This window comes from Motacilla alba, chromosome 23 (genome assembly GCF_015832195.1).
Source record: "Motacilla alba alba isolate MOTALB_02 chromosome 23, Motacilla_alba_V1.0_pri, whole genome shotgun sequence".
Classification (NCBI taxonomy): domain Eukaryota; kingdom Metazoa; phylum Chordata; class Aves; order Passeriformes; family Motacillidae; genus Motacilla; species Motacilla alba.
Genome location: NC_052038.1, coordinates 3,089,668 through 3,115,356, shown reverse-complemented (window position 1 = coordinate 3,115,356; position 25,689 = coordinate 3,089,668). Strand labels below are relative to the sequence as shown.

At 50.3% G+C, this 25,689-nt stretch overlaps 3 protein-coding genes across 8 annotated transcripts; 1 reads left to right on the top strand and 2 right to left on the bottom strand.

Annotated features, from left to right (window-relative positions):
* Nucleotides 1-972: 972 nt before the first annotated feature.
* On the bottom strand, nt 973-5,385 carry SNIP1 (Smad nuclear interacting protein 1). 2 transcript variants are annotated; one of them, XR_005259668.1, is made up of 5 exons: nt 5,122-5,385; nt 4,947-5,049; nt 3,967-4,532; nt 2,031-2,424; nt 973-1,924 (listed from the first exon to the last, which is right to left on the bottom strand). XR_005259668.1 is itself a non-coding variant. In XM_038160892.1 (4 exons), the coding sequence occupies exons 1-4, from the start codon at nt 5,382-5,384 to the stop codon at nt 2,160-2,162; spliced, it is 1,197 nt and encodes a 398-aa protein (XP_038016820.1). In that variant the 5' UTR covers nt 5,385; the 3' UTR covers nt 973-2,159. The 2 variants fall into 2 exon arrangements, 1 of the variants encoding a protein (XP_038016820.1); XM_038160892.1 differs by having other exon boundaries at nt 973-2,424.
* On the top strand, nt 5,307-11,820 carry DNALI1 (dynein axonemal light intermediate chain 1). 5 transcript variants are annotated; one of them, XR_005259669.1, is made up of 7 exons: nt 5,308-5,463; nt 5,586-5,665; nt 5,744-5,913; nt 6,172-6,262; nt 8,357-8,535; nt 10,367-10,531; nt 11,478-11,820. XR_005259669.1 is itself a non-coding variant. In XM_038160896.1 (6 exons), exons 1-6 carry the CDS (start codon nt 5,383-5,385, stop codon nt 9,418-9,420), a joined length of 660 nt encoding a protein of 219 aa, XP_038016824.1. In that variant the 5' UTR covers nt 5,307-5,382; the 3' UTR covers nt 9,421-10,081. The 5 variants fall into 5 exon arrangements, 4 of the variants coding, with proteins under 4 accessions (XP_038016824.1, XP_038016825.1, XP_038016821.1 ...); XM_038160896.1 differs by lacking the exons at nt 10,367-10,531; nt 11,478-11,820 and adding an exon at nt 9,362-10,081 and having other exon boundaries at nt 5,307-5,463; XM_038160893.1 differs by lacking the exon at nt 6,172-6,262 and having other exon boundaries at nt 5,309-5,463.
* A 645-nt stretch (nt 11,821-12,465) lies between these two features.
* GNL2 (G protein nucleolar 2) lies at nt 12,466-22,454 on the bottom strand. Its single transcript, XM_038160891.1, has 16 exons — nt 22,104-22,454; nt 21,941-22,025; nt 21,172-21,266; nt 20,143-20,282; nt 18,725-18,909; nt 18,401-18,467; nt 17,165-17,323; nt 16,492-16,605; nt 16,206-16,334; nt 15,787-15,891; nt 15,517-15,675; nt 15,255-15,371; nt 14,524-14,960; nt 13,813-13,892; nt 13,045-13,139; nt 12,466-12,648 (listed from the first exon to the last, which is right to left on the bottom strand). Exons 1-16 carry the CDS (start codon nt 22,165-22,167, stop codon nt 12,499-12,501), a joined length of 2,181 nt encoding a protein of 726 aa, XP_038016819.1. The 5' UTR covers nt 22,168-22,454; the 3' UTR covers nt 12,466-12,498.
* Nucleotides 22,455-25,689: the final 3,235 nt, after the last annotated feature.

The window sequence follows — 25,689 nt, the reverse complement described above, 5'->3', positions numbered from 1 at the left end:
ACAATGGGAAGGATTCCACTGATTGATAAATGGAATAAGAGAGGTTTGTCTTTACAAACAAACTGTAGGGGTGCTGATAAATAAAACGGGATACTGAGAGATGAAAGAAAACATAGGAAGGATTCTGCTGATCGATTAATGGAATGAGAGCGATTTGTCTTTACAGATCTACTGTAAGTCTGGTGATAAATAAAATTGGATACTGAGAGATAAAAGAAACAATAGGAAGGATTCTACTGATGGATGAATGGAATGAGAGAGGTTTGTCTTTACAAACTGTAGGGCTGCTGATAAATAAAACGGGATACTGAGAAAGAAACAATGGGAGGAACCATTCATTTCATAGGAATTCCACTGATTGACACAAGGAAAAAAGGGGGGCGTACATTAGAAGGGGGTCTGTCTGTATCAGGTGATTTGGGAAGTTTGTACCTCTCAAGTACCTCAGTCAGTAGGAAAAGAGAGAGGGAAATGTGGCTGGGAAATTGGGATAAAAAGGAGGCTGCATCCTCTAACAACGTGAGTGACCCCAGGGGAATGCCCCATGGCCTCTCCCTTTATTGGAATAAAGTCAAAGGACTCCTCTGTCTCCTTTTTGGCCACAAACCTCAGGTGTTTGTGGATTAATTTTCCTGACACCTCCAACCCAAACCCTTCTGTGATCCTACTGAACTCTGTCACTCCGATCCTCTGCAAGGACACTGGGGCCAGTTTGCCCTTTTGCAGTCCAGCAATTCTGTCTCTTCCCATTCCTGTGAGAACCCTGTCAGGGGACACGCAGCAAGCCACCCTGGCCACACGTGGGTGAGAAAGGGGAGTGATACAAACCTCCTGTGCTCACAGCCTCTCCAGGATACAAACTGTGCAGTTTTGAACTTATTTGGTTTCTCTTCTACAGAAACAAGTACTGAAACTTCAATTCTTTTGAGGGAAAAAAAAAAGACACTAGAAAAATATTACAACTGAAAGCAATCATGGCTAAATTTACAAATTGTTTATTTAAAAACCCTTGAAGTAGATATAAAGGAGCTTCTCCTGCTCAAACCCCGTCCTACCCATCTGAAACCCCACAGCAATGCCCCATATTTACACTATCCATGTGTACAACAAGCACCTTTGTGTACAGTCAGTACACAGCAGGGACCAACAGGTGAGACCACAAACACCCAGGTGAGTCGGTGACGTGTGGGACACACACTGAACATAAAGCAACGTCGGAGAGACACCAACAACTCTGAACTCCCAGTGAGTGGGACTGGTGCTTCTCTCCCTAAACACTGACTTCTTCACTGTCAAACAAAGGACTCGGGTAAGTTTTTATAAAAAGAGAACTTAAATAGTGCAAACGGGTTAAAACATGTCACCCTATCAAAGGTGTTTCTGTCTGACACAAACAAACCCTGGGGTGGGGTCAGAAATAAGGGCTCTAGCTTACAACCCAGACACTCCACATCCAGGACAGTTTCAGCATCGTGTGGGAACGGGAAACTTGGGTCACAGTCTCATCACCTGAAATTCCAGGAACTGCTTAACTTCTGTTTCACATTCCCCTGTGATTTCCAGGCGGAACTCCAGTGAAATGCCCATCCCTCAGTCACCGTGAGGCAAATTAAATACCCAAAACATACAAACACATGAGGGTCTTTGCCACGTTTCTGCCACTTTAGCAGTGATGCAGGTAAATTCTCCTGTCAGAACTCCCAACAGGCAGAGGAATTTGGCAAACTACGGAACAGGACGTGCATCAGGTACTCTCTAACTAACTTTTCAGTCTGTAGCATTTTCAAAGGGCTACAACAAAACAAGTCATAAAAATAATTTTCCAGATGCTGTCCGTGTTTGACATGGTTTGCTGGAAGAGTCTGGCAACATCTATGGAGGGTTTCCAGCACCAGAGTTTTCACATCCAGGTGCTCTTCGGCTTCTTGGGAGAAAAATAAAATAAAAATAAAGCTGTATTTCCTGATATGCAAAACTATCAAACGTGAATAACGAGCAAAGCCCCCCAAAAACAAACTATGGGAACAGACCAGCAACAGAGAAAGGACTTTAAGGCAACAAGAGGCATCAGTGCTGCAACGCTGCGTGTTCACATCCCAGTCCCGTTCCACCGCAAGGAGTTTCCCTCCTCCGCCTCTCCCCGGCTTCCTCCTCATCCGTTAACTGTCAGACTCTTCCTCCTTCTCCTCGTCCTCATCATCGTCCTTTGCGTTGGCCTCAGATTTGTCCGAGGACTCGTGCAGCAGGACGTACTCCCTGCTGCTGAAGCCAAACTTGAGCACGTCCTTCTCCTTGAGCTCGTAGTAGCGCTGGGGCTCGATGCGCTGGTTGTTGAGGAAGGTGCCGTTCCCCGAGCCCAGGTCGATGATGTAGGGCCTCACCCTGCGGCCCACGGAGCCGTCGGCTCGGGTGTACTCCACCAGCCTGCCAAAAGAACCACCAGAGAGACTGTGAACGTGCTGCAAAGGCAGCCAGGCAGAAACTGTGCTCTGCGAGGAGCTGGGTTTGCACTGGTACTCTTGAAACTTTTTAAACTATACTGTAAAAACATGAACTAAACTCACCTTTAGTACTTATGTAAAAAAAACCCAAACTGCATTATCAAAACCAATTCAAAAATTGTCTTAAAATTCCTTCCAAACCCCTCCTACTCCTGAGCTCTCACTGCTACTGGAAGACGGCGTGCTGCTCGGAGCAGGAGGGGTGGTCAATGGGGATGGGTTTTGTTACTTAATAAATCTTTTAAAAGCCTTAGAACTAAGAGCCTTGACATTTTTTTAACTATACTGTAAAAACATGAACTAAACTCACCTTTATTACTTATGTAAAAAAACCCAAAAAACTGGATTATCAAAACCAATTCAAAAATCATCCTAAATTCCTTCAAAGCTGCTTCCACTCCTGAGCCCTCACTGGAACTGGAAGACAGCTTATAGCTAAGAGCCTGGAAACTTTTTAACCTATACTGTAAAATCGTGAACTAAACTCATTTATCCATGTAAAAAAACCAAAACCCATGCATTATGAAAAGAAATTAAAAAACCTTAAATTCCTTCAAAGCTCCTCCCACTCCCCTAGCTCTCATCAATACTGGAAGACAGCTTGTAACTAAGAGCCTTGAAACTTTTAAACCTGTACTGTAAAATCGTGAACTAAAGTCACTTTTCCAAAAAAAAATCTGCATTATGAAAAGCAATTAAATACCTTCAAATTCCTTCTGAACCCCTCCCACTCCTGAGTCTCACTGGTACTGGAGGACAGCTTAGAGCTAAGAGCCTGGAAACTTTTAAACCCGTACTGTAAAAACATGAACTAAACTCAGTTTTTCAAAAACCCCTGCGTTATGAAAAGCAATTAAAAACCCTTTAAATTCCTTTCAAACTCCTCCCAGTCCTGGCTCTCACCGGTACTGGAAGACGGCGTGCTGCTTGGAGCAGGAGGGGTGGTCGATGGGGATGGGTTTTGTTAATTAATAAATCTCTAAAAGCCTTAGAACTAAGAGTAACTTTTTAACCTATACTGTAAAATCGTGAACTAAACTCATTTATCCATGTAAAAAAAAACCAAAACAAAAACCCCTGCATTATCAAAAGAAATTAAAAAAACCTTAAATTCCTTCAAAGCTCCTCCCACTCCTGAGCTCTCACCAGTACTGGAAGACAGCTTGTAACTAAGAGTCTTGTAACTTTTTAACCTGTACTGTAAAAACATGAACCAAACTCACTTTTCTAAAAGAAACCCTGCGTTATGAAAAGCAATTAAAAAATCTTTAAATTCCTTCTGAACCCCTCCCACTCCTGAGTCTCACTGGTACTGAAAGACAGCTTATAGCTAAGAGCCTTGTAGCTTTTTAACCCGTACTGTAAAAACATGAACTAAACTTGCTTTTCAAAAAAACCTGCATTATCAAAAGCAATTAAAAACCCTTCAAATTCCTTCCGAAGCCCTCCCGTTCCCGGCTCTCACCGGTACTGGAAGACAGCGTGCTGCTTGGAGCAGGAGGGGTGGTCGATGGGGATGTCGGCGATGCGGCGGTGCCGGCCCAGCAGGTAGGCGCTCTGCCGGTGGATGTACATCACGGGCAGGAACTCGTCGTTCTTGAAGGGGTACAGGCGCCAGCGCGTCTTGGGGATGCGCGCCTCGGGCGGCTCGCTGTACTTGATCACCACGCCCCGGAAGGTGTTGGTGTCCTCCAGCAGCGCCCCCGACAGCTCGAAGCTCGGCTTCTCCTTGTTGGCGGCGGGTTTCTCTTTGGCTTTGCTCTCCGAGTGCCAGGGCTCCGCGTTGGGCTCGCCGCCGCCCTGCCGCTGCTCCCGCCTCCTCTCGTTGTGGAGCTCCCTCTCTGCCTGCTGCTCGCGCAGGTTCTGCGCGTCCCGCTCGTGGCAGCGAGCTCCCGGCCTGTCCCCGGCGTTCTTCCTCCTGTCGGCGTGCTCCTTGTGCCTGTCCCTGTCCCTGTCCCCGCTCCTGTCCCGCTCCGCGGGGTGCCTCTGCTTGCGCTCCTCGTTGCCCCTGCGGCAGTGATCCTCCCGCTCCTGGAAGGGACACCAGAATCAAACGGCTGCACACCCACCTCGGCCTCTCAGAAAATCCCACACACCGGGAAAACACAGAGTGTGCAGCTCTGACACCACGTGGAACAGATTTCCTCGCCAAACTACTCGGGATCCCGCAATTCGCATCGAATAAAGCACCACGAGCAGGCAGTGCAGCCCGCTCCGGGCAAGGGACACAGCTGCCAGGGCCCCGACAGGAGCTGCAGTCACGGGTGGCACAGCCTGAGCCCCGCAGCGAGAGCTCCTGACTCGCCCAGATCCCGCCTCTGCTCACGGGACACGGCGCAGGGCCCAGTCTCAACTGGCAAACGGAGAGGCGCCTTCTGTGCCCGCCGCGGCCGAGCCCCCGGGACCCGCGCCCGCAGGGCCCCGCCGCACCGACAGCCCCCTCACCTGCTTCACCCTCACGGCGCCGTGGTGCGGGCTGTGGCTGCGGCTCCTCCTGCCTCGCGGGGAGCGGCTCCGCCTCCCGGACCTGCTCCTCCGCCGGGGCGACCTGCGGAACAACGGGAGGGGTTGAGCGCCGGGGCCGGGCCGAGCGCGGAGCCGAGCGGCTGGGCCTCCCTACCTGCTGCCTGCGCGCGGCCCCGCCGGGCCCCGCCGCTCCTCGCTCGGCGGCGACGGACTGCGCCGGGGGCTTCGCCGCTCGGCCTTCACCGCCACCTCCCGCCGCCGCCGCCGCTCTCTCCGCCGCTCCTCCGCCGCCTCCATGGCGCCCGTCCCGACGGAAGTGACGCCACTTCCTGCCCGCCGGCGCTTCCGCCCGCCGCCGCTTCCGCCGGCCGTTGTGCGCCTGCGCGGTCGCCATGGTGACGGGGCCGCGGCCGCCATGGCGGCGCCGCCGGAGTCGCTGCTGCGCTACTGCCCGCCCGTGCTGGTGTCCCGCCGAGGAGACCGGGCCTCCGCGGGGGTGAGCGCCACCGGCGGCGCGCAGCGGGCTACCGCGCTCCGCCGGGGCCCAGCGGGCCGGCGGCCGAGCGCGGCGCGGTGCCCTGGCCGCTCCTAGGGCGCTGTGCCGTCGTGTTCCCGCAGGGTCCGGCCCCGCGCAGCGCCAGCGGCTTCTCCGCCACGCAGCAGCCGCAGGAGCTCCTGAACGCCATCCTGCCGCCGCGGTGAGCGGGGCCGGGCCGGGGCCCGCGGTGCCCGCGGGGCGCCCGGTGACTCCGGTAACGGCCGGTGCTTGTCCGCAGGGAGTGGGAGGAGGCGCAGAAGCTGTGGGTGCAGGAGGTGTCCACCGCGCCCAGCACCCGCCGCGACGTCGTGCAGCTGCAGGAGCAGCTGGACCGGCAGCTGCAGCAGCGGCAGGCGCGGGAGACCGGGCTGTGCCCCGTGCGCAGGGAGCTCTACGCGCAGTGCTTCGGTCAGTGCCGCCGCTGGGCACACGGCTCGCAGCCCGGGGACAGCTGGCAGGAGCTCAAATCCTCCTAGTTACCCGTGAGCTGCGCTTCAGCCATGTCCATTTAAAGTTACCTACAGCCGTGTGGGTGTGACACACTCTGAGGGCGCAGCGCTGGGCTCCCGGAGGGAGGGTGGCCACGGCTTGGAGAGCAGGATCCTCTCAGGGCTCCCCCATGACTGCTGCGAGGCGTTACACCTTTTTAAGTGTTTGCTGTTGCAGCTTTAGGGGATCTGCATCGCCGGCATTGCCTGGAGGGCTGCACCACCACCACCGTGCTTTTACCTGCTGCACTCAGTGCTCCGGCTGCAATGTAACAAAACAAATCAATTATTACTGTCTCTAGGACATGTCATGGGCTAGTTTTGGCCCCTTTACCCCAAAGGCCCACAGTTACCTTTCCTGGACCCTCCTTACTCCCTCAAAACCCTCTTCACCCTTCTGTATGAAAGGTAAAACTCAAGGTATCATTTCCAGGACTTCAGTTTCCCCTCAGGGCCCCATTTACCCTTCCAGAACCCTATTTATTCTTTGAAAACTGTCTTTACCCTTCCAGGACCCCCGACAACCCTCTTTATTCTTCCAGGACCCCATTTATTCTCTGACAACCCTCTTTACTCTTCCAGGACCCCATTTATTCTCTGACAACCCTCTTTACTCTTCCAGGACCCCATTTATTCTCCATGACCCCGTTTACATCTCAGCCCCCCCCGACCCTTCATGGCCACATTTACCCTTCCAGAGCCCTGTTTTACACCACCGTGTCATAGGGATGATTATTATCAGCAGCCTTAAGCTGATAATATTTTAATATTTTATATTTTTCATATTTTATTTTTTCATATTTTATTTTTTTTCATTTTTCTTTTTTTTTTTTTTTTATATTTTCACCAAGGGAAATATAGGTTTGATATTAGGAAAAGGTTTTTTATGGAAAGGGTGATAAAGTTGTGGAATGTTCTGCCCGGGGAGGTGGTGGAGGCACCATCCCTGGGTGTGTTTAAAACAAGCCTGGATGTGGCACTCAGTGAGGTGTTGGGGCTGGGTTGGAGTCAGTGATCTTGAAGGTGTCTTCCAGAGAGCTGTTCACTGTTCCCAGAGAGCTGTTCCCTGTTCCCCTCAGTGACCAGAGAGCTGTTCCCTGTTCCCCTCAGTGACCAGAGAGCTGTTCCCTGTTTCTCCCAGCGGCCAGAGAGCTGTTCCCTGTTCCCCTCAGTGACCAGAGAGCTGTTCCCTGTTTCTCCCAGCAGTCAGAGAGCTGTTCCCTGTTCCCAGAGAGCTGTTCCCTGTTTCTCCCAGCGGCCAGAGAGCTGTTCCCTGTTCCCAGAGAGCTGTTCCCTGTTCCTCTCAGTGACCAGAGAGCTGTTCCCTGTTCCCAGAGAGCTGTTCCCTGTTTCTCCCAGTGGCCAGAGAGCTGTTCCCTGTTTCCCTCAGCGGCCAGAGAGCTGTTCCCTGTTCCCAGAGAGCTGTTCCCTGTTTCTCCCAGCGGCCAGAGAGCTGTTCCCTGTTCCCAGAGAGCTGTTCCCTGTTTCCCTCAGCGGCCAGAGAGCTGTTCCCTGTTCCTCTCAGTGACCAGAGAGCTGTTCCCTGTTCCCAGAGAGCTGTTCCCTGTTCCTCTCAGTGACCAGAGAGCTGTTCCCTGTTCCCAGAGAGCTGTTCCCTGTTCCTCTCAGTGACCAGAGAGCTGTTCCCTGTTCCCAGAGAGCTGTTCCCTGTTTCTCCCAGCGGCCAGAGAGCTGTTCCCTGTTTCTCCCAGTGGCCAGAGAGCTGTTCCCTGTTTCTCCCAGCGGCCAGAGAGCTGTTCCCTGTTTCTCCCAGCGGCCAGAGAGCTGTTCCCTGTTTCTCCCAGCGGCCAGAGAGCTGTTCCCTGTTCCCAGAGAGCTGTTCCCTGTTTCTCCCAGCGGCCAGAGAGCTGTTCCCTGTTCCCAGAGAGCTGTTCCCTGTTTCTCCCAGCAGCCAGAGAGCTGTTCCCTGTTCCCAGAGAGCTGTTCCCTGTTTCTCCCAGCAGCCAGAGAGCTGTTCCCTGTTCCCAGAGAGCTGTTCCCTGTTTCTCCCAGCGGCCAGAGAGCTGTTCCCTGTTTCTCCCAGTGGCCAGAGAGCTGTTCCCTGTTTCCCTCAGCGGCCAGAGAGCTGTTCCCTGTTCCCAGAGAGCTGTTCCCTGTTTCCCTCAGCGGCCAGAGAGCTGTTCTCTGTTTCCCTCAGTGACCAGAGAGCTGTTCCCTGTTCCTCTCAGTGGCCAGAGAGCTGTTCCCTGTTTCTCCCAGTGGCCAGAGAGCTGTTCCCTGTTCCTCTCAGTGGCCAGAGAGCTGTTCCCTGTTTCTCCCAGCGGCCAGAGCGCTGCAGGCACAGGTGAGAGGAGCCAGCAGTCGCAGCCAGCGGCACTGCAGGCTCTGTCCCTCCCTTGCAGACGAGCTGATCCGGCAGAGCACGGTGAGCTGCGCCGAGCGGGGGCTGCTGCTGCTGCGCGTGCGGGACGAGCTGCAGCTGACGCTGGCCGCCTACCAGGCGCTCTACGAGAGCAGCGTGGCCTTCGGCGTGCGCAAGGCGCTGCAGGCCGAGCAGGGCAAGGCCCACCTGGAGAAAAGGGTGAGGCGCCTGCACAAAAGGGTCTAAAGGCCACGGGGTGTAAGCAGATTGCCTTGCCAAACCACTCGGGTTCCCACAAGGCGCTCTGCAGGCACTGTGTGGACTATGGGGAAGTTGTTTCCTTTCCCGTAGTCTGCACAGTGAAGTTTTTGTCCAATATGCTAATTCCAAACCTCCACCTTGACACCTTCCTGTTTGCCTTACAGCGCTCATGTCAAGTTTCTGTTGTGGTGGGGTATTTTATGGGAATTTTTGTCTAATATGCTAATTCCAAACCTCCACCTTCCTGTTTGCCTTACAGTGCTCATGTCAAGTTTCTGTTGTGGTGGGTTATTTTATGGGAATATTTGTCCAATCTGCTAATTCCAAACCTCCACCTTGACACCTTCCTGTTTGCGTTACAGTGCTCGTGTCAAGTTTCTGTTGTGGTGGGGTATTTTATGGGAAGATCCTTCTTTGATAGTGTTTTGAAAATTTCTGCTCTTCAAATCTTTAGGATCTTTGAAGCTTCTTTATAATCTTTAAAGCTTCCAATTGTACAACGGATTCTAAATAATTAGATTAAAAACATAGTCCGCTGTCTCTGCTCGCCATGTATGAACTATGCCACTGAATTTCTCTTTTACTGTTGAAAATGATGCAGAGTTTAATTAGTCCTAGTATCCCAATTAATATAATACAATTATTTTACTGAAACCTGTTAATTTTTTTCAAGTCTTCACTCAAAACTAAAGTGAGATAACGTGAGTGATACCTTGGGGCCCCATGAGGGAGCTTTCTGCATGTGAAAATAGCAAATTTTATATCCTTAAACTCATTGTTTCAGTTTCCACGGGATGGCAGCAAAGACCATCAAAAGACTCAGCTCGCTGTCCTCGGGCTTAGCTGCACTTCTGAAGCTTGTTGTACAGCTTTAAAGACTGCACCACACACCACTTTGTCCTGATGCCTTAAAATTCAGCTCTTGTATTTTTCAGATTCTGTACTGCATAAGTTTGTAACTCTGAACTTCATCTAGAGCGTTAGCAAGTTCTCTTCACAGTTTAGTTAGTCTAAACAATCCTTTTTCCTTTCCTGAGAATACCATTATAGCTTCAGGCCCAAAAAGTATGAACAGCAAATTGAGGAGAACAAACTGGGAGGATGGGACTTCATAACCTGAAGCTGTAATTGGGCATTAACTCCAATATGGAAATGGACCAATACTTATACAAGTGTGAAAACTCTTGACCCATGGTGCATTTTGGGTGTAGCCACCCAAAATGTACTGCCCAAGGTGTATCCTTTGAAGGCCTTTTATTAAAACCTCCTTCATTTCTTTAACCCTGTCTAGCCTCTGTTCTAGCCAGGCTCTCAAGGCACCAGTCCTGTCTGAAGTGAAAATTGACTGCCAACAAAACCTGAGACATCTGTACTTATTGCCGCGGGTCTTCAGGGCAGTCAGGACTTGGTGAAGGGAAGGAGAGATCTTGACTCCATTTCAGAAGGCTGGTTTATTATATTATGATATATATTACATTAAAAAGACCACACTGTAACTATATTACAAAGAACAGAGAGAAAGATTCATCAGAAGGTGAGACAGGAATAGAAAGGAATGAATAACAAAGTTCTGTGACTCCCAGAGAGTCCGAGAGCTGCTGCCTCCTGGATTGGCCACCAAGCAGAAACATCCCACACTGACCAACCGAGGAAGCACCTGCTGCATCCCACAGCAGCAGATCACAAATTGTTTACACATGAAGCTGAGGCCCTTCAGCTTCTCAGGAGAAGAAAATCCTAGCAAAGGGATTTTCACAAAATATCACAACCACATGTACTCTTTTCCAAGATTGCAGAGCTGGAAGAGGAAAAGGAGGAGCTGGAAAAACAAGTGAGCAAAGAGAAAGCAAAATGTGAGGCTATTGAAAGGCAAGAAACAGAACGGCGAGAAATAGAAGAGAAGAAACACAGCGAGGAGGTTCTGTTCCTCAAACGGACAAACCAGCAGCTGAAGGTCAGTAAAAACCCAGAATTCCAAATACTAGTGGTAAAATTCTCATTAAAAACCATTAAAGCCCTAGTAACACAACACACCATTTAACATTAAATATTACCCAAGAACAACTGTGCAGGGACTGGATAATTATTTGTGCTTGTGGCTTTGGGGAGAACAGAGCTTCTGCTCTGTACTTTGTTTTTAAAAGGAAAAAAAAAAGGCCACATCTTTTGAGTAAGGAAAGAATGTCACCCTGAACAGCATCAAATGTTTCTGGCTACAGCTAAAAACATTTCCCTTAGAGCAAGCTGCTTTTTCTGCAGATCTTACTTTTTAAACTCCCATTTTCAGGCTGCCTTGGAATGTTTTAGGACACAAAATCTTAGATCAGATGCGTGTTGCCCCTGAATCCGATTCTTCCTTGAAGTACCTGTATTGACCAGCTGTGTGTGCCACTGCTGAGGGTCGCTGTGCTGGCTGCTCCCTCCATCCACTAACTGGCAATCGAATTTTCTCAGTAATCACAAAACTTGCTGTTCCCAGCTACTCTTGTCCCAGAGTCAGTTCATGTTCCAAATGCTAGAGAGCCAAATACTTCATTTAGCTCACATAGTCCAGCTTCAAATCTGAGAATTCAGACCACTGTTTTAACAGCTTTTATTTAATTTCCCCCTCGATGCTTCACATTCTAAACAGAGTCTCTCATCATACAGAGCCAAGGCCAACTCTGTTCCCTCAGAATGCAACAAGTGTGCATGCCAGGAACGACAAACTAATTTATAAAACATGTAGGAATGGAATTGCTGGGGAACAAACCTGGCCTGGCTCTCCTGGCAGCAGCACAGCATCCCTCAGCTCCTTGCTGTGAAGATCCAACAGAAAATTTAGCCCTTCACAGCACTGAAGGTTTATTTTTTCTACGTTAGGAAATCTAATTTGTCTCACTGTCTCATTTGTTTTTCAGGCCCAACTTGAATGCATCATTACAGCAAAGAATTAATTGTTTTGTTGTCCTCAAGGCAGGCTCAGAAGAGCTGTCAGAGCAAGAAGCTTGCAATTAGTGACAAAGATTTGTCTTCCTAAAACGATCTTGAGTTTTCACTTACCAGTAACAGCAGGCAGTGTAACTGTGTTCTTTCTTTCTCTCTTGAAGAGTTGAAATTCAAGAGCTTCATTAATTACTGCTCCCTCCTTCAGAGCCATCTCAGCAGTCAGCTCTTTGAACAGTGAACTTGTCTGGAACTTGCCTGTTGGTAACGTGCTAATGACCTTCAAAGCAGTAACTAATAAACATTTTTAAATGCAAACGTCTCTCTGACATTATTAATTTGAAAATGGTGTAGAAGAGTCAGAAACAATGTAGGAGTGCCTACAAGCAAAGTAAGTCATGTGCACCAAGAAAGAAATGGCAGCTCACTCTTGCACAGGTGTCTTGGGGGCATTTCCTTGAGTAGCTGCAACTGGTGTCAATGTACACAGAAATCCCTCTCAGAACCAGCAGCAGAACTGAGCACAGGCACACCAGAGCTCTGGGTGTGATTGTTTCTGGTGAAATGAAAGGGCACAATGGCAGTCACAGAGTCACTTCTCAATGGAAGCACACGAAATCCCTGCTTGAAGTACCTCTGTGAGCAGCTGGTTACACATAAGGTGAACACGGGAAAGAGAATTCCCTGCAGTCATGTGAAAAACCCCATAAAGCCAGTTTCCAGAACAAAACCCACCCAAACCCCACCGCTGAGCCACACTGGAATAGCTGCTTGGCTACTGCAGTGTTTGCTGGCCTGGGACAGCGATGTGGAAATACCATCAGCTCCAACTGCACAAAGAACTTTCAGATGATGCAGAAACAAAGACAGAGATGCTGCTCCTGGGGCCAGGACAGACCGGTCACACTGGGCTTTGAACAGGAACCGCAAGTTTTATAGTAAAAAAAGCCACCGCATACTAGAGCTGTTTTATGTAAAATTTAATAGAATAAGCAGCTATTGCTTATGTTTGTATTTTTTGGGCTTTGATCTTTGTCCCTCCAAGCCAGTTTTCTTCTTGTTCTTATTCTTATTTTTCACGTTGTGAGTTTCATAATACCGGACTCCGACTTTCTTGGAGCGCTGCTGCCTCTCGGCTCGTCTCCTCTGCAAACACAAAACACATTAGCAAATCCCCAGCATCCAGAGCCTCAGTGTCTGCAGCTCTCCAGTGGTGTTCGCTTTGCATTCCACACACGTTAAGTAAAATAAATAATTTCAAACTAAATGTTACTGATGTGACTCTATACAGAACCCACCCGCCCTGCTCTTGCGGGAGAAAGCTCCACCTCAGTCTTTACAGCAAGATCCAAGATTCAGTCTGGTGTGCACAGCCAGGTAAGAGGGGATGACAGAAGTTGTCACAGAACATTGATAACAGACTTCAGTTTTCATTCCCCTTCTGTTCATGCCCAAAGTCTCAAAGCTCTTTAGTGATATGGCCATGGATAAAAAAGCCAGCTTATTTCCCTGCTCAGCTGTACTACAGGAAAGCACACTTACTTCTTTGGATGTGAGTTTCTTACAAGGCTGTTTACCCAACTGGTCATCATCATCATCACTTTCCTCTTCTTTCATCTTTCTTTTCCTCTCTGTGCCTGCAAACAGCAGAGATCAAGCACTTGGTATCTTCCAGAACACTCATTTGTTTGAAGAACTTCAGGCTGAATTCACCATCTCAACTCCTTGAGCAACATATTCCCTTGGCTGTATTTAAGAGCCTCTACCAAAACATGAATGTTCCTTACAAGAGAATCACAGCTATCACTGTGAAAACTGCTCTCGAGAAGCAGGCTGCTGCAGCCCCATCCAAGCCCAGGAGAATTCCACAGTCCTGTCAGGACAGGACTCTCCCACCTGACCGTGCCTTTACTCAAACTGACTACAACTGAAGCCCAAGGAAAAACTTTTATCTTGAAATATCCCTGCTTTTCTAACATCCCAAACCCCATCCACTCCTCCCTGTAACACCCAGGGCTGCTCTGGCTGCAGCTTGCCCAGAGCCCAGGCTGCTGGAACTCAACACTTGCCTTCCCTGTGTCTTCCCTCACTGAGAGTGACATCTCCCATCACACACACAGCTGCTCCACAGGAAGGCTGCACCAGGTGAGCAGCAGCCCTTGGGACAGCTGAAGGGAGATTTAAGTTGTTTTATGGGAAAAGATCTTGCACGCAGGATCCAGTGGATGCTTCTCCCCTTAATGCCATTTTTTCCTCTGGCTCATAGGATTTCCAAATGTAGGTTAAGAACATCTACCAATCTTGTTTTACCTCTGCCTTCAGTTTCTTTGGGTTCTCCAGCCTCCTGCTTGGATTTTGCAAACACGCTGTCACTCAGTCTCTTGGGGATTCTATGGAAGATAAAAGCAGCAATAAAAGATTGTTGTTACACAAACAGTGACCACCTCTGAGAGCCATCAGACTCCAGCAGATCCCAGTCCCCTGTCAGCATCAAAGCCAGTCTTTGCACCAGAATATCGCAATACCCTTGTTACTGGGGTTACTGAGCTTGTCTGCTATATGAGAGAGAAAATGTAGCACTTAAACCTTGAAATCTTCCTCCTCACAAGGCTGGTGGGTGAGCTTTGCTAAAACTGGGCCTGCTTTGCTAAAACTGGGCCAGGATTCACTGCACATGCATGAAGACCCAGGCTTATCCAGCCTCGGGATTACCCACCACCAAGGAGAGATCCCAGGATGCAGTATTGCTGCCCAGATAACCAAGACAATGCTAACTCTAATCCATGGTTTAAGAGGCAGCTTTCCAAAAGTGAGAGCATTTTAAATTTGCTGGTAAATAGCAGCTCTTGGAATAATCTTTCAAAAACAAACTGCTGCTTGGCCCAATTCCCAACCCTTATAGCTAAGCCTGATAAGCTGTGGCAATTTATGTGTGTCAAGCAAGTCAGAAATGGAATCAATCTACAGCAGAGCCTCACCAACCCTTTCCCCCCCTGCAATGTACTGGACAGATTCAGGTACCTTATTGCTGAGAATCTCTTGGCCTTGGCTTTATCCAGAAATTTTCTGTATTTTGCAATCTTGTCCTCCAAAGCCTTAAGAACTGCTTTAGGGCTCTCCTGGGCACCTGGTGCAGTCGCCTGCAATTCCTCCCCTCCCGGATCCTGACGTTCCTCATTCTCCTCTTCCTCCTCCTCCTCCTGCTCCTCCTCTCCAGAGGAATCATTGTCTGTGTCATCAAAACCTGGCACATCCACAGGAACCAGGTCCTCTTCTGAGAACTGAGGTGCCACGTTAATCCTGCCGAAGTTCTGCCGAACGTGGGACATGAGCTGCCTGATTTCATTGTTTGTGTTGTTCCCCTCTTCTGGTGGCTCCACACCTGGCGCCACCAACTCAGAGACTTTCTCCTCAGTGTTTTCTTGGCTGGATTCCACAGCTGCTTCCAACACAGGAGGCTGCAGGGAAGAGCAGGATGTATTATCCCCAAAGTCTGTCCCACCACCTCCAGGAACAACTTCCATTTTCTCTTGTTGGAAAAGCCTGAGATGACAACATGATTACTGACATCTCTGTAAAGAGCACTGCTACTTGACCCTCACCAAATTCAGGTGTCACATGAAGGATCATGCTTGGGCAGAGCACAGGACATGCACTGACCAAGTTTCATGGCACTCTGGGAAAAGCAGCAGTGAATACCATTAGGAAAAGCAAATATGTGGGAAGAGGAGGCACGAGCATCACATTCTTACCTGGGGACCTGGCTGACCTGATTCTGCAATTGGTGGCATCACAAAGAAAGGGATTCTGCCCCTCTGCCAGTCATTGAGAACCATCTTGCTCACAGTCTGCAAATCAGGCTCACCACCCTGAGAACAACAGGAACAGTTTATGTCCATGTTTGTGGGGCACACAGCCCTCCCATGCCCCGTGAGCAACAGAAACATTGCCATTTCCCATGTTCAGAACAGGCCACAGGCTCTTCCAGCCCACAAATGCAGGAAGCTGGCACACCTTTAGCAGTTTTCCAGTCCTAGCAGCAAGTTTCTCAAGGAAGTCTTCCGTATCTGTCCAGTAATCAATTTTGTATGTCTTCCTGATGTACTCTGCTTTGGCTCTTTCCAGCACAGCACCAATATGATCTTCAGGGCTCTTAATCTTTTCAACTTGAACCTGAAAAAGCACAGCAGAGGATCAGTAGAGGATGACAGAAGAGGATCAACCCTCTGAGAGCATCACAGTGCCAACGAGCAAAGCCTTCCAGCCCCCAGTGCAGCCACATACCACTCCCTTCAGCACGATGTCTGTCTCCGAGTCTCCTGACGGATAAACCACCCCGGGGCAGTCGATGAGGAAGATCCGCCGCATCAAGGTGATGTACTGCCACACCTGGAACAGAGCAGCAGCTCCCCGTCAGTGCCTTCACACAGGCCTTCTTTCAGTCCAGAAGACCAGAGTCAAGGAAACAGAGCCTGATGCAGGATCAGGGGAGCACAGACAGGGAGCGAGGGCGGCTGAGCGTTCCCATCTCAGCCCTGCAGTGCAGCAGTGGCAATCTGGGAATGCTGCCAGAGCAGAGCCTCAGAGCAGGGACTGTCCACGAGCCCTCCTCAGGGTCACACAACCTGTGCAGGTCAGTGACAAGGTCACGAGGCTGATTTCACATGATCACATTCGTGTCTTTGACACTGGGATGTTCCTACCTTTGTTTCCCCTGCAATGGGGGCCACGCTGCAGACCTTCTTGGACCGTAGGGTATTGATCACTGAGCTCTTGCCAACGTTGGGGTAACCAATGAATCCCACACTGATCTGCTTCTTGTCAGAGTGTAACTGGAGAGAAATAACAGATCCTTTTACATCTTGGAGTGAGGGACAGAATTACCACTGCAGTCCTGAACCCCAAACGCTAACAAAGCAAAGACCACACACCCCAAACCAACCACAGTAACCCCCCAAACCAACCACAGCTCCCAGAATTGCTTTGTACCTTTCCAAACTGCCTCAGGAGCTGTATGAAAGCACCTTTGCCGAACGGGTTGGTGAGGCTGGCATGGAAAGCCAGTGTTGGATACTCCTGGGAAAGGACAGCAACCCAGCGCTTCTGGAGAGGCAAAGGGGACTGGGTTAGAGAGCTGGGGCTGGACAGTGACACTCTGTGCTCACACAGGAGGACACAGCATCTGCACTGCGCTCACAACTGCAACTGGCCATGAACATTGCTAGGGAAGAACCTTTGAAGCACTTCCCCAGCCCAACAGCTAAAAGCCCTGAGTATTGTTTGTATTAAAGACAAACAATTTCCCAAAAACGCCTTCACTGCTAGCTAAAACTCATTAGTTTAATGACATAAAGCAAACCAGCTGGGGTGGATATGGATCCTAGGCAGACTAACATTTAGCACACTCTGGAGACAACAGCTGAACTGTTAAATCCAGACAGAGGAAGTAGGGAATTTGTGGCTGGCGTGTGTTGCTCAACTTGGCCAAACTTGGACAGATTTACATGGTAATTGTTACTTTTACTGCAGGCAAGCAGAGAACTCCCAGCGCCCCAGTTGCAGTACGCCCTTCCCGAGCAGCATGGGGACTGGCATGGAGCTACAGCACAGCCACAACAGGGACAAAGAAGGGCCACAGAGTAACAGGCAGGACTGTGCTTACAGTGGCCCAGGTAGGAATGAGATCACATTTGTTCAGGACAAAAATGAGATGTTTCCAGTGCTTCTCCTTTTTAAGGTAGGATTCCACATGAGGGGAGCGAGTGCCCATGGGATCTCGGGCGTCAAGAACTTGAACAACAACATCTGACGAGTCAATCACCTGAAAAATAAAAAAAAAAATCCATACAGAAGTCATGGATTTTGCAGAAAGCAAGATATCTGTACCTTCAAAATGAAAACTAGTCATATTGGAAACTACATCATTAATTGAAAAGCCTTGTATCCTTCACAAACTGCTAGTTCCCCACAGACTAGTGAAGTTCAGACTAACATCCACTGATGCTCTACTCTCTCCTCTCCTAAATCCCCTCCAAATTCAGCCTGGACAGCTGAACTTTTACCTGTTCTTATGCACCCGGGAAAGAAAACACTACACGCAAATGGGAAAACTGAAGTGCTGCAGCTCACAAACCCCCAGAGTTCATCATCCATTCAGCACCAACTCCCTTCTCCCATTTCATAATGCATCAGGGGATAAAGGATGTTTTCTGGACCAATATGAAACACACAACCAAGCAGGAACCTGCTGTTAGTCCACGAAGCAAGTACAGCAGGGAGCTGTCATTTTACGACTTGTTTCAAGCCAAGTGAATTTGTTTCACAGCTTTTTCCTGCAGTTTTGGCAGCCTCTTACTGAAATCTGTTTTGCTCAACCATTCCCAGTGCTTTTAGATCCAAATGAAACGGTTTTAAGCTACATTCAGAAATTCAGAGCAAAAAGTCAAGCAATTTCACACCTAAGAGTCACTGAGAGCGCACACACTGCTCATACCACCCTGATTCACTCAGTCTCCATTTCTCTGGAAGCCATGGTGGCTTGTGGAGAACTGAGGGTCAGAACTCTCCCAAGATGACCCCATCAACATGCCAGATGTTTTTAGCCTAAAGAAACTTAAGGGAACACAACTCTTTTACTTGTGGTGAAGACCCAGGAATCCAAGAGAAACTTACACCCTCACTCTGCCAGTCCTCTTCTAGAGCATGTATTTTAAGAGTGTTTGTTCCTGTAGGACAAGAGCTCAAGAATCAAGCTCAGTCAGGCAGAGATTTGGAAATTAAAATCTACTCTTTTTGAGGTTTTATCATTGTTGTGTACAGGATTTCAGTGCTGTGCTGAAGCCCCTAACTGTGTAAAGGCTGACAGATGTGACTGCTGCAAACTCCAGGTGCCATTTACCTTGTAGAGCTCACCCCAGATTCTTTTGGACTGTCCTTTCTTAAAGATTTCCTCTTGTGCTTCATCCCTAGAAGACATCACCAGAAACATCAGCAATCACAGATACAGGTCAGGATCTTCTTCTCTTCTCTTAAGCTATTTACAGACAAAAGAGGGGACAAAGCCCAAGCAGCAGCTGGTATTTAGCCAAAATCCCACACTCAGCTATCTCCTTTTCCTCCCTCCTCACACAGTAATAGCATTGATGGAGGTACCAGATCCTTCTTTAGAAACAAGGCTGGCTTTTCATATGTGTATACAATGAATATTTTCCTTTCCAGTCACCTTACACCAGTGTCCTCTGTCACCAGGTCTCGGTCCTTGCCCTGGTCATAAGACTCTGACGAGGCCTCAGCATTCTCCACCAGAGACTGCACATCACTTGCAGCCAGAGTTGGTCTTTTCCTTTGTGATTTGGGGCCAAACGTTGTTTCAAATGTTTCTGTGTCAAGAATGTGAACTCTGGAGGTCTGAGGAAAAACAGGTTGGTGAAAAAAAACAAAGCCCAAGCACAATTTTTTCCCGTCTCTCGTGACACGCAGGGAAGGAGCCCCAAGTTCAACACAGCCCTGGCAGCCTCTTAACAAGTGACAGGCACTTCCCTAACAATGTTTGAGTTTTCCAGCTCAAGCTTTGAGAAACACAAGAGTGGATACTTAATAAGCAACAAAACATTCTGCACTTGCCAACGAACCATGCTTCAGTTCTTCCACCATAAATGGTGTCAAGCGCAATTACGAGCACCGTGATGAAAATTCAGCTGCTATCTTTGATCACTGCTTGTTTTTTTAACAAGAGCACAAATCTCGCCAAATTCTCAGATTTTTGTCAGGCATAATTACAATCAAAACTAGATTTTAAAGCTTGCAATGAAAGCCAGCTTGTCTTGGAACAGCAAACGCTCCGTGGCTGAAAGCAGCAATTTGTTTTTGTAATGCATGTTTTAACAGAACCTTTTCCCTCATTTAAATAACGTTCTTATGACATGAACTTACAGAGTTTCCATATGACAAAACAGCTACCAATAGCCCAAAATAATGGTTTAGACACCGTGAAAAAAATGGCAGGAACTAAAGCTTGATGTAGTAGAAATGAATGCTGAATGAACAAGAATTTCTGATACAGGGCACGACACATGTGTTTCAGTTCAAATTCATCAGGTGAGTGTCTGCAGGGTGCAGCAGCCTCAGGAAAGGCCCAGAAGCTGTTAGAGGGTTAGAACTTCAGCTGGCACACTAACCCATCACAAATCAGATCATAATATGACAGTATCATAACCTGTCACACAAGGCTTTGGGCTGGAAGGGACCTCAAAGCCCATCCAGTGCCACCCCCTGCCATGGCAGGGACACCTCCCACTGTCCCAGGCTGCTCCAAGCCCTGCCCAGCCTGGCCTTGGGCACTGCCAGGGATCCAGGGGCAGCCCCAGCTGCTCTGGGCACCTGTGCCAGGGCCTGCCCACCCTCCCAGGAAAGTTTTCCAGTAGGAAATTACCCCAAAAATCCTAAAATATTTATTAAATAATTTTTATTAAATAATCTTTGCCCTCACAGTTGATGACCCAGTGACAGGGAATCAGAACCATCCTTCCCCAAGGAATGCACTACAGCTGCCCCTTCCAGAAGCCAGCATCTCCCAGACTGAGCAGGGCCAGCACAGCTGTTCCCAGGTGTGCACACACCTGCCCAGCCAGGGATACCCACATGTGGTTTGATCCGGTCGTGGAACAGGGACATGGGCAGCTTCTTCTGCTTCATGATCACCCTGTAAGGATCCTTCATCACGGTCTCCATCTCCTCCTGGAATTTCTGTAGGGATGACTGCTTGATCACACGAGTATTTCCTGAGTGTAAGAAACAGACATCACACCTGGCCATTCCTCATCTCAGCTGCTCCAACTGGGGACACTAATCAAACATGAACCTTCCATCTGGAACCAAAATACCAGTGAAAACCAAAAGGGTTTTACCTGAGACCAAGCCCAAATAAGCAGCCAGTCCCTTTCTTTCCCAGCATTTATAGGAAATTTTGAAAGTGTCTCTAGGACTTTTAACAGCCATAGACATGGGCAAACCTTGGGGAACAAAACAGGAGCCACAACAACCCCCCCTTAGCGGGGGTGTGGAAAGCAAAGCCCCAAAGCACAGGTACAGGCAAGGGCTACAATGATGCCTCAGGATTTGAGCTTTTCTATTTTTCATCTATTTGTAATCCTGCAGTTCTTTAGTGTGTAACTCCAAACTCCACACACAGCGAGAGCTGCTGCTTCCCCAGTTTGGGCAGACACAACAATTCCTCTCCAGGCCTGGCAATCAAGGACACCTCACTGCCTCAGGCCCCAGAGATGGAAACAAAAGGGAGTTGGGGCAGCAAACTTGGGGTCAGTGACTTCATTAGCTGGAGCTGTAATTGGAAGATGAACCCCCAATATGCAAATGGCCCAAACTTATAAACATGTGAAAACCTGTGACCCATTGTCCATTTTGGGTGCAGCCCCTGGGGGGCTTTGTCTGCCCTGAATGTACCTGAAGGCCTTCAATAAACAGAACTGCTTTTTATTGCCTTAATTCTGTCTGGTCTCTGTTTTTAGGGAGCCCCACAAGGCATCAACAGCAGCAGGGGTCCCTCACCTTCCCACACAGCTCTCACACCACCATTCTGAAACAAACACCTTGCAACACACTAAACTGAAGTTTTGAAGCTTGCTGAGTCTGGAAGTTGCACAAACTCACCGAACCATTTGATATTTGGTTCCACTCTTGCAACGGTGCCTGGTGCCACAGTTGACTGAAACTGCAGAGGTTTGATCACTTTGCCACGTTTGTTCCTGAGGGACAAATGAAGACATGTCAGTGCACAAAGGGCAGCACTGACCCCTCCAGCCCTTGTGTGTGCCCAGCCAGAAGCAGAGGTGATAGAAAAAGATTTTAAAATAATAAAAAATTCAGGGAGCTAAACTTGATGTACTAGGAATGAAGGCTGAATGAACAAGAATTTCTGATACAGGGCACGACACATGTGTTTCAGTTCAAATTCATCAGGTGAGTGTCTGCAGGGCGCAGCAGCCTCAGGAAAGGCCCAGAAGCTGTTAGAGGAGTAGAACTTCAGCTGGCACACTAACCTATCACAAATCAGATCATAATATGACAGTATCATAACCTGTCACACAAGGCTTTGGGCTGGAAGGGACCTCAAAGTCCATCCAGTGTCACCCTGCCATGGCAGGGACACCTCCCACTGTCCCAGGTGCTCCAAGCCCTGCCCAGCCTGGCCTTGGGCACTGCCAGGGATCCAGGGGCAGCCCCAGCTGCTCTGGGCACCTGTGCCAGGGCCTGCCCACCCTCCCAGGAAAGGATTTTTGGGGTAATTTCCTACTGGAAATCGAGAATCTTTATTAAACAATGTATCTTTCTTTCCCAGTCGCAGTCCCGAGGCGTTCCGCGGCCTGTCCGTGGCGCGGCCCTGCCCGGCCGGTCCCGGGAGCGCGGCCGGGCCGCTCACCTGCGCTCCTTCTGCCGGTACATGTTGAGGCGCCGGATGGTCGCTCGGTCCCGCATGTTGTTCCCCCCCTCGCCCCCGACGCGATCTGCGGAGACAAGAGAACATCAGCCCTGGTTCGGTTCGGTTCGGTTCGGTTCGCTCCGGCCCGCGGCTCCGCCCGTACCGGGGTTGGTGCTGGCGCGGGAGGGGTTGATGGAGCAGCGGCCTTTGTAGCGCGGTTTCACCATGGTGCCGGTTCCTGTGTGGGTGCCGGTGCTAGTGCCGGTGCCTGTGAGGGTTCCGGTGCCGGCGCCTGTGTGGGTTCCGGTGCGGGTTCTGGTGTCGGTGTGTGTGCGGGTTCCGGTGCGGGTTCCGGTGCCGGTGTCGGTGTCGCTGTGTGTGCGGGTGCCGGTGTCGGTGTGTGTGCGGGTGCTGGTGCCGGTGCCTGTGCGGGTTCCGGTTCCGGTTCCGGTGCCGGTGGCGGGTCAGGCCCGGAGCGCTCGGCACGGGCCGCGGACACGCGCGCGGCACTTCCGGCGCGCGGCCGCGCTTGACGCGCTTCCGGGAGCCGCGGCGCGGCGGCGCAGGCGCAGGCGGCAGCTCCGGGCCCGGTTGCCACGGCAACGCGCGGGCTCGGCCTGCCCGGCCCCGGGGTCCCCTTGTGTCCCCCCGTGTGCCCCTGTGTCCCCCGTGTCCCCCGTGTGCCTCGTGCCCCGTGTCACTGCCCGTCTCCGGGGTGGCGGTGCCCGCCCGGAGCGCCGCGGTCTGGCCGGGTCCGGCCCGGGGCCGCGGGGTGTTTGGAAGGCCCGGCGGGGGCGCTGGCACGGGAGCCCCCATTGTTTGGAAGTGGTGTTTGTTCAGTGGCACATCATGGAAATCCTTCGGGAGAGCGACAGGAGCGCTCCCTGCCTCTCGCTGATGGATGGGGGCTGCTCGTGGGACGCTGGGACAGCCAGAGGGACACTGGGGCTGCTCATGGGACACTGGGGCTGCTCATGGGACACTGGGGCTGCTCATGGGACACTGGGGCTGCCGGTGTTACACTGGGGCTGCTGGTGTGACACACTGGGGCTGCTGATGGGCCACTGGGGCTGCCGGTGGGACACACTGGGGCTGCCGGTGTGACACTGGGGCTGCTGGTGTGACACTGGGGCTGCCAGAGGGGCACTGGAGCAGCCAGGGGGACACTAGGGCTGCTTGTGGGACACTGGCATGGCTGGTGTGACATTGAGGCTGCTAGAGGGACACTGGGACTGCCGGTGTGATCAGGGGCTGCTCGTGGGACACTGGGACTGCTCATGGGACACTGGGACAGCCAGAGAGGCACTGGAGCAGCCAGAGGGGCACTGGGACAGTCAGAGGGACGCTGGGGCTACTGCTGTGACACTGGGGCAATCAGAGGGACACTGAGGCTGCTGCTGTGACACTGGGGCAATCAGAGGGACACTGAGGCTGCTGGTGGGTCACTGGGGTTGCTCATGGGACACTGGGGCTGCCAGAGGGGCACTGCTGCAGCAGAGGGCCGAGCACAAGGCAGTGCTGGTGGGTGTTTTCAGGCACGCAGGGCTGTTCTTTCTGGGTTACTGGCAAAGAATTGTAAAAATTAGCAATAACAGCACTGTGTGTTTCTGTGTGTGGGTAAAGAATCGCGTGGATGGTGCATTAACAAATCAAATCTGTGCAAGGTCCGTGTCCAAAGGGTAAGCTCACATTCCTGTGACTGCCAGACTGTAATAGCAATTTGAAAGCTCCTCACCTAGGGGAAATGAACAAAGCTGAGCTGAAACTGTGTTAATTGATAGCAGAGCTTGGGCTAGGGCCAAGCTCAGCACCTCGGGGAATACTTGCCCAAAGCTCGGCTCTGGCCCATCCTTCCCTAACACTTATTAGCAGCAGAGCGTTCCCAGCCCGTGCAATGTCCTTCTGGTGCTGCTAATGCTCCTTTAAACCCAGAACAATAACAGAGCTGCTGGGATTTTGTTCTTCTAATGGTTTTCAGCGTTTTGCTGTGAGGTGTAGAGTCCCTGCTGTACAAGGGAGCCACGATGAGTCAGGCCTTGGGACATGTTTTGTAAGACCGAGTCTGGAGTTGGAGGCTGTTTGGCTTAAGCCTACACGTTCTGGTTTTTCTCTTAATAGAATTATCTGTGCCTTGGGCATTGAAAAAGTACACATTGATGTGGCTATAAAAAATCAATTCCAAATTGTAGATAATTGTTTAAGCTATCAGACTCGAGGCTCATGTAGAGGAGTTTTCCCGGGACAAGTGTGTTTTCTATTAGAGTCGATATCAATCTGTCAGAAGAGCCTTTTGATTTTCAAAATTTTAGACTAAATAGTTGAGTAATACTTTTGCTCTGCTCTCCCCAACTCTTTCTTCCTTTCCCTTAAGAAAACTCCCTCTTTATTGTTAGCAAGAGATCTTGGGGAGCAGCCAGCAAGTCTCTGTCTCTTTCTGCGAGGGAACAGACCCAGCCAGCTTTGGGCAGGAGCTCGGGCAGGGAGAGCTTGTCTCGGGGATGCCCCGGAGTTGGGTGCTGAATTCCCAGGTTGGCAGCGTTGTGGGGAGGGCTCAGACCCTTCACCAGCCATTGGGGTGGGCTACGAGCCTGGATTTTGTGTCACGAGCAAAGATCCTACTGGTAAGGTGTGGGACCTGCTTTCAAAGTGGCACCTCTCACATGCCCTGACCCGAATTCCAGCACTGGGGCCAGCAGTTGCTGTTGAACTTGCAGCATCCCTGAGGCTGCAGCTGCTTGTTGTGCATCTGATAACGTGCCAGTCAGATATTTTGCTCCACTAACTGATGTTTTGTTGCTCTGTGACTCACAGCTTTTCCTTTGCTGTTGATGCATCCCCCCATTTCAATCTTTAGCTTTTTCTCATTCTGTCTTGGCCACATTCATGTCCTGGCCAGGACAACAGGGTCACAGATTGTTGTCCATCTCCTCTGCTACGTGGCCTCAGCTCCTCTGCCTGACCGGGGCTGAAATGAAATAATTCTGAGTTTTATGTGGCCTCATCTTTGTCAAATCCCAGTGAATGTGGTTACACGATGCCATCGGAATGACTCATTCCCATAATTACATATGTTCTGAGGGGGTTATTCCCATTGTATTATTAAAAACTAGTGATGTTGGATTTTTGGCAGGGATTGTCTTCCTCGTATGATCTACAGATTTTGTCAATTAAATGAAGGAAAAGTAGATTTCCAAGAGTTCAGAACAAGACCAGACTTGCACTCGGAGCCCTTTTTCAGTGTGGCATTGAGCTCCTCTGTTTCATTTAACAGGCAAAAGCAGCCTCAGCCATCTCCCTCTGTTGCAGCAGTTCCTTGCAGAGCACAAGTGGATTTTGTAGCTGCTCTTCAAAATCACAGCGAAAGATCTTGTACTCAGTTTATCACCACAGCAGCTTTCCCAGCTCAGTTCCTCAGGCATGGCTTCCCAGGGATGCTGGAGCAGGAGCAGGAGGGAGGGCTCCTTGGCAAAAGGTTCCAGGTGGGACAGGAAAGACAAAGTGATCCCGGATTGTGGCTTTGAATGTGGAGTTCCCAAAATGGTGACTGAAACAACAGGGGAGCTCGGGAGGGAGGAGAGAACTGAAGTCAAGGAAAAAGGCAGGAAGGTGTGAGAGGGCTTTGAGAGCCCAGGCTGAGCTGTGGAGCAGGGTGCAGCCCTGGGAGCGTGTGGGGGCTCAGAGCTGGGCTGCAGAGCCCTGGGCTTCACCCTGGGAACGGCTGCCAGTGCTGCAGATCCGGCAGGCACCGC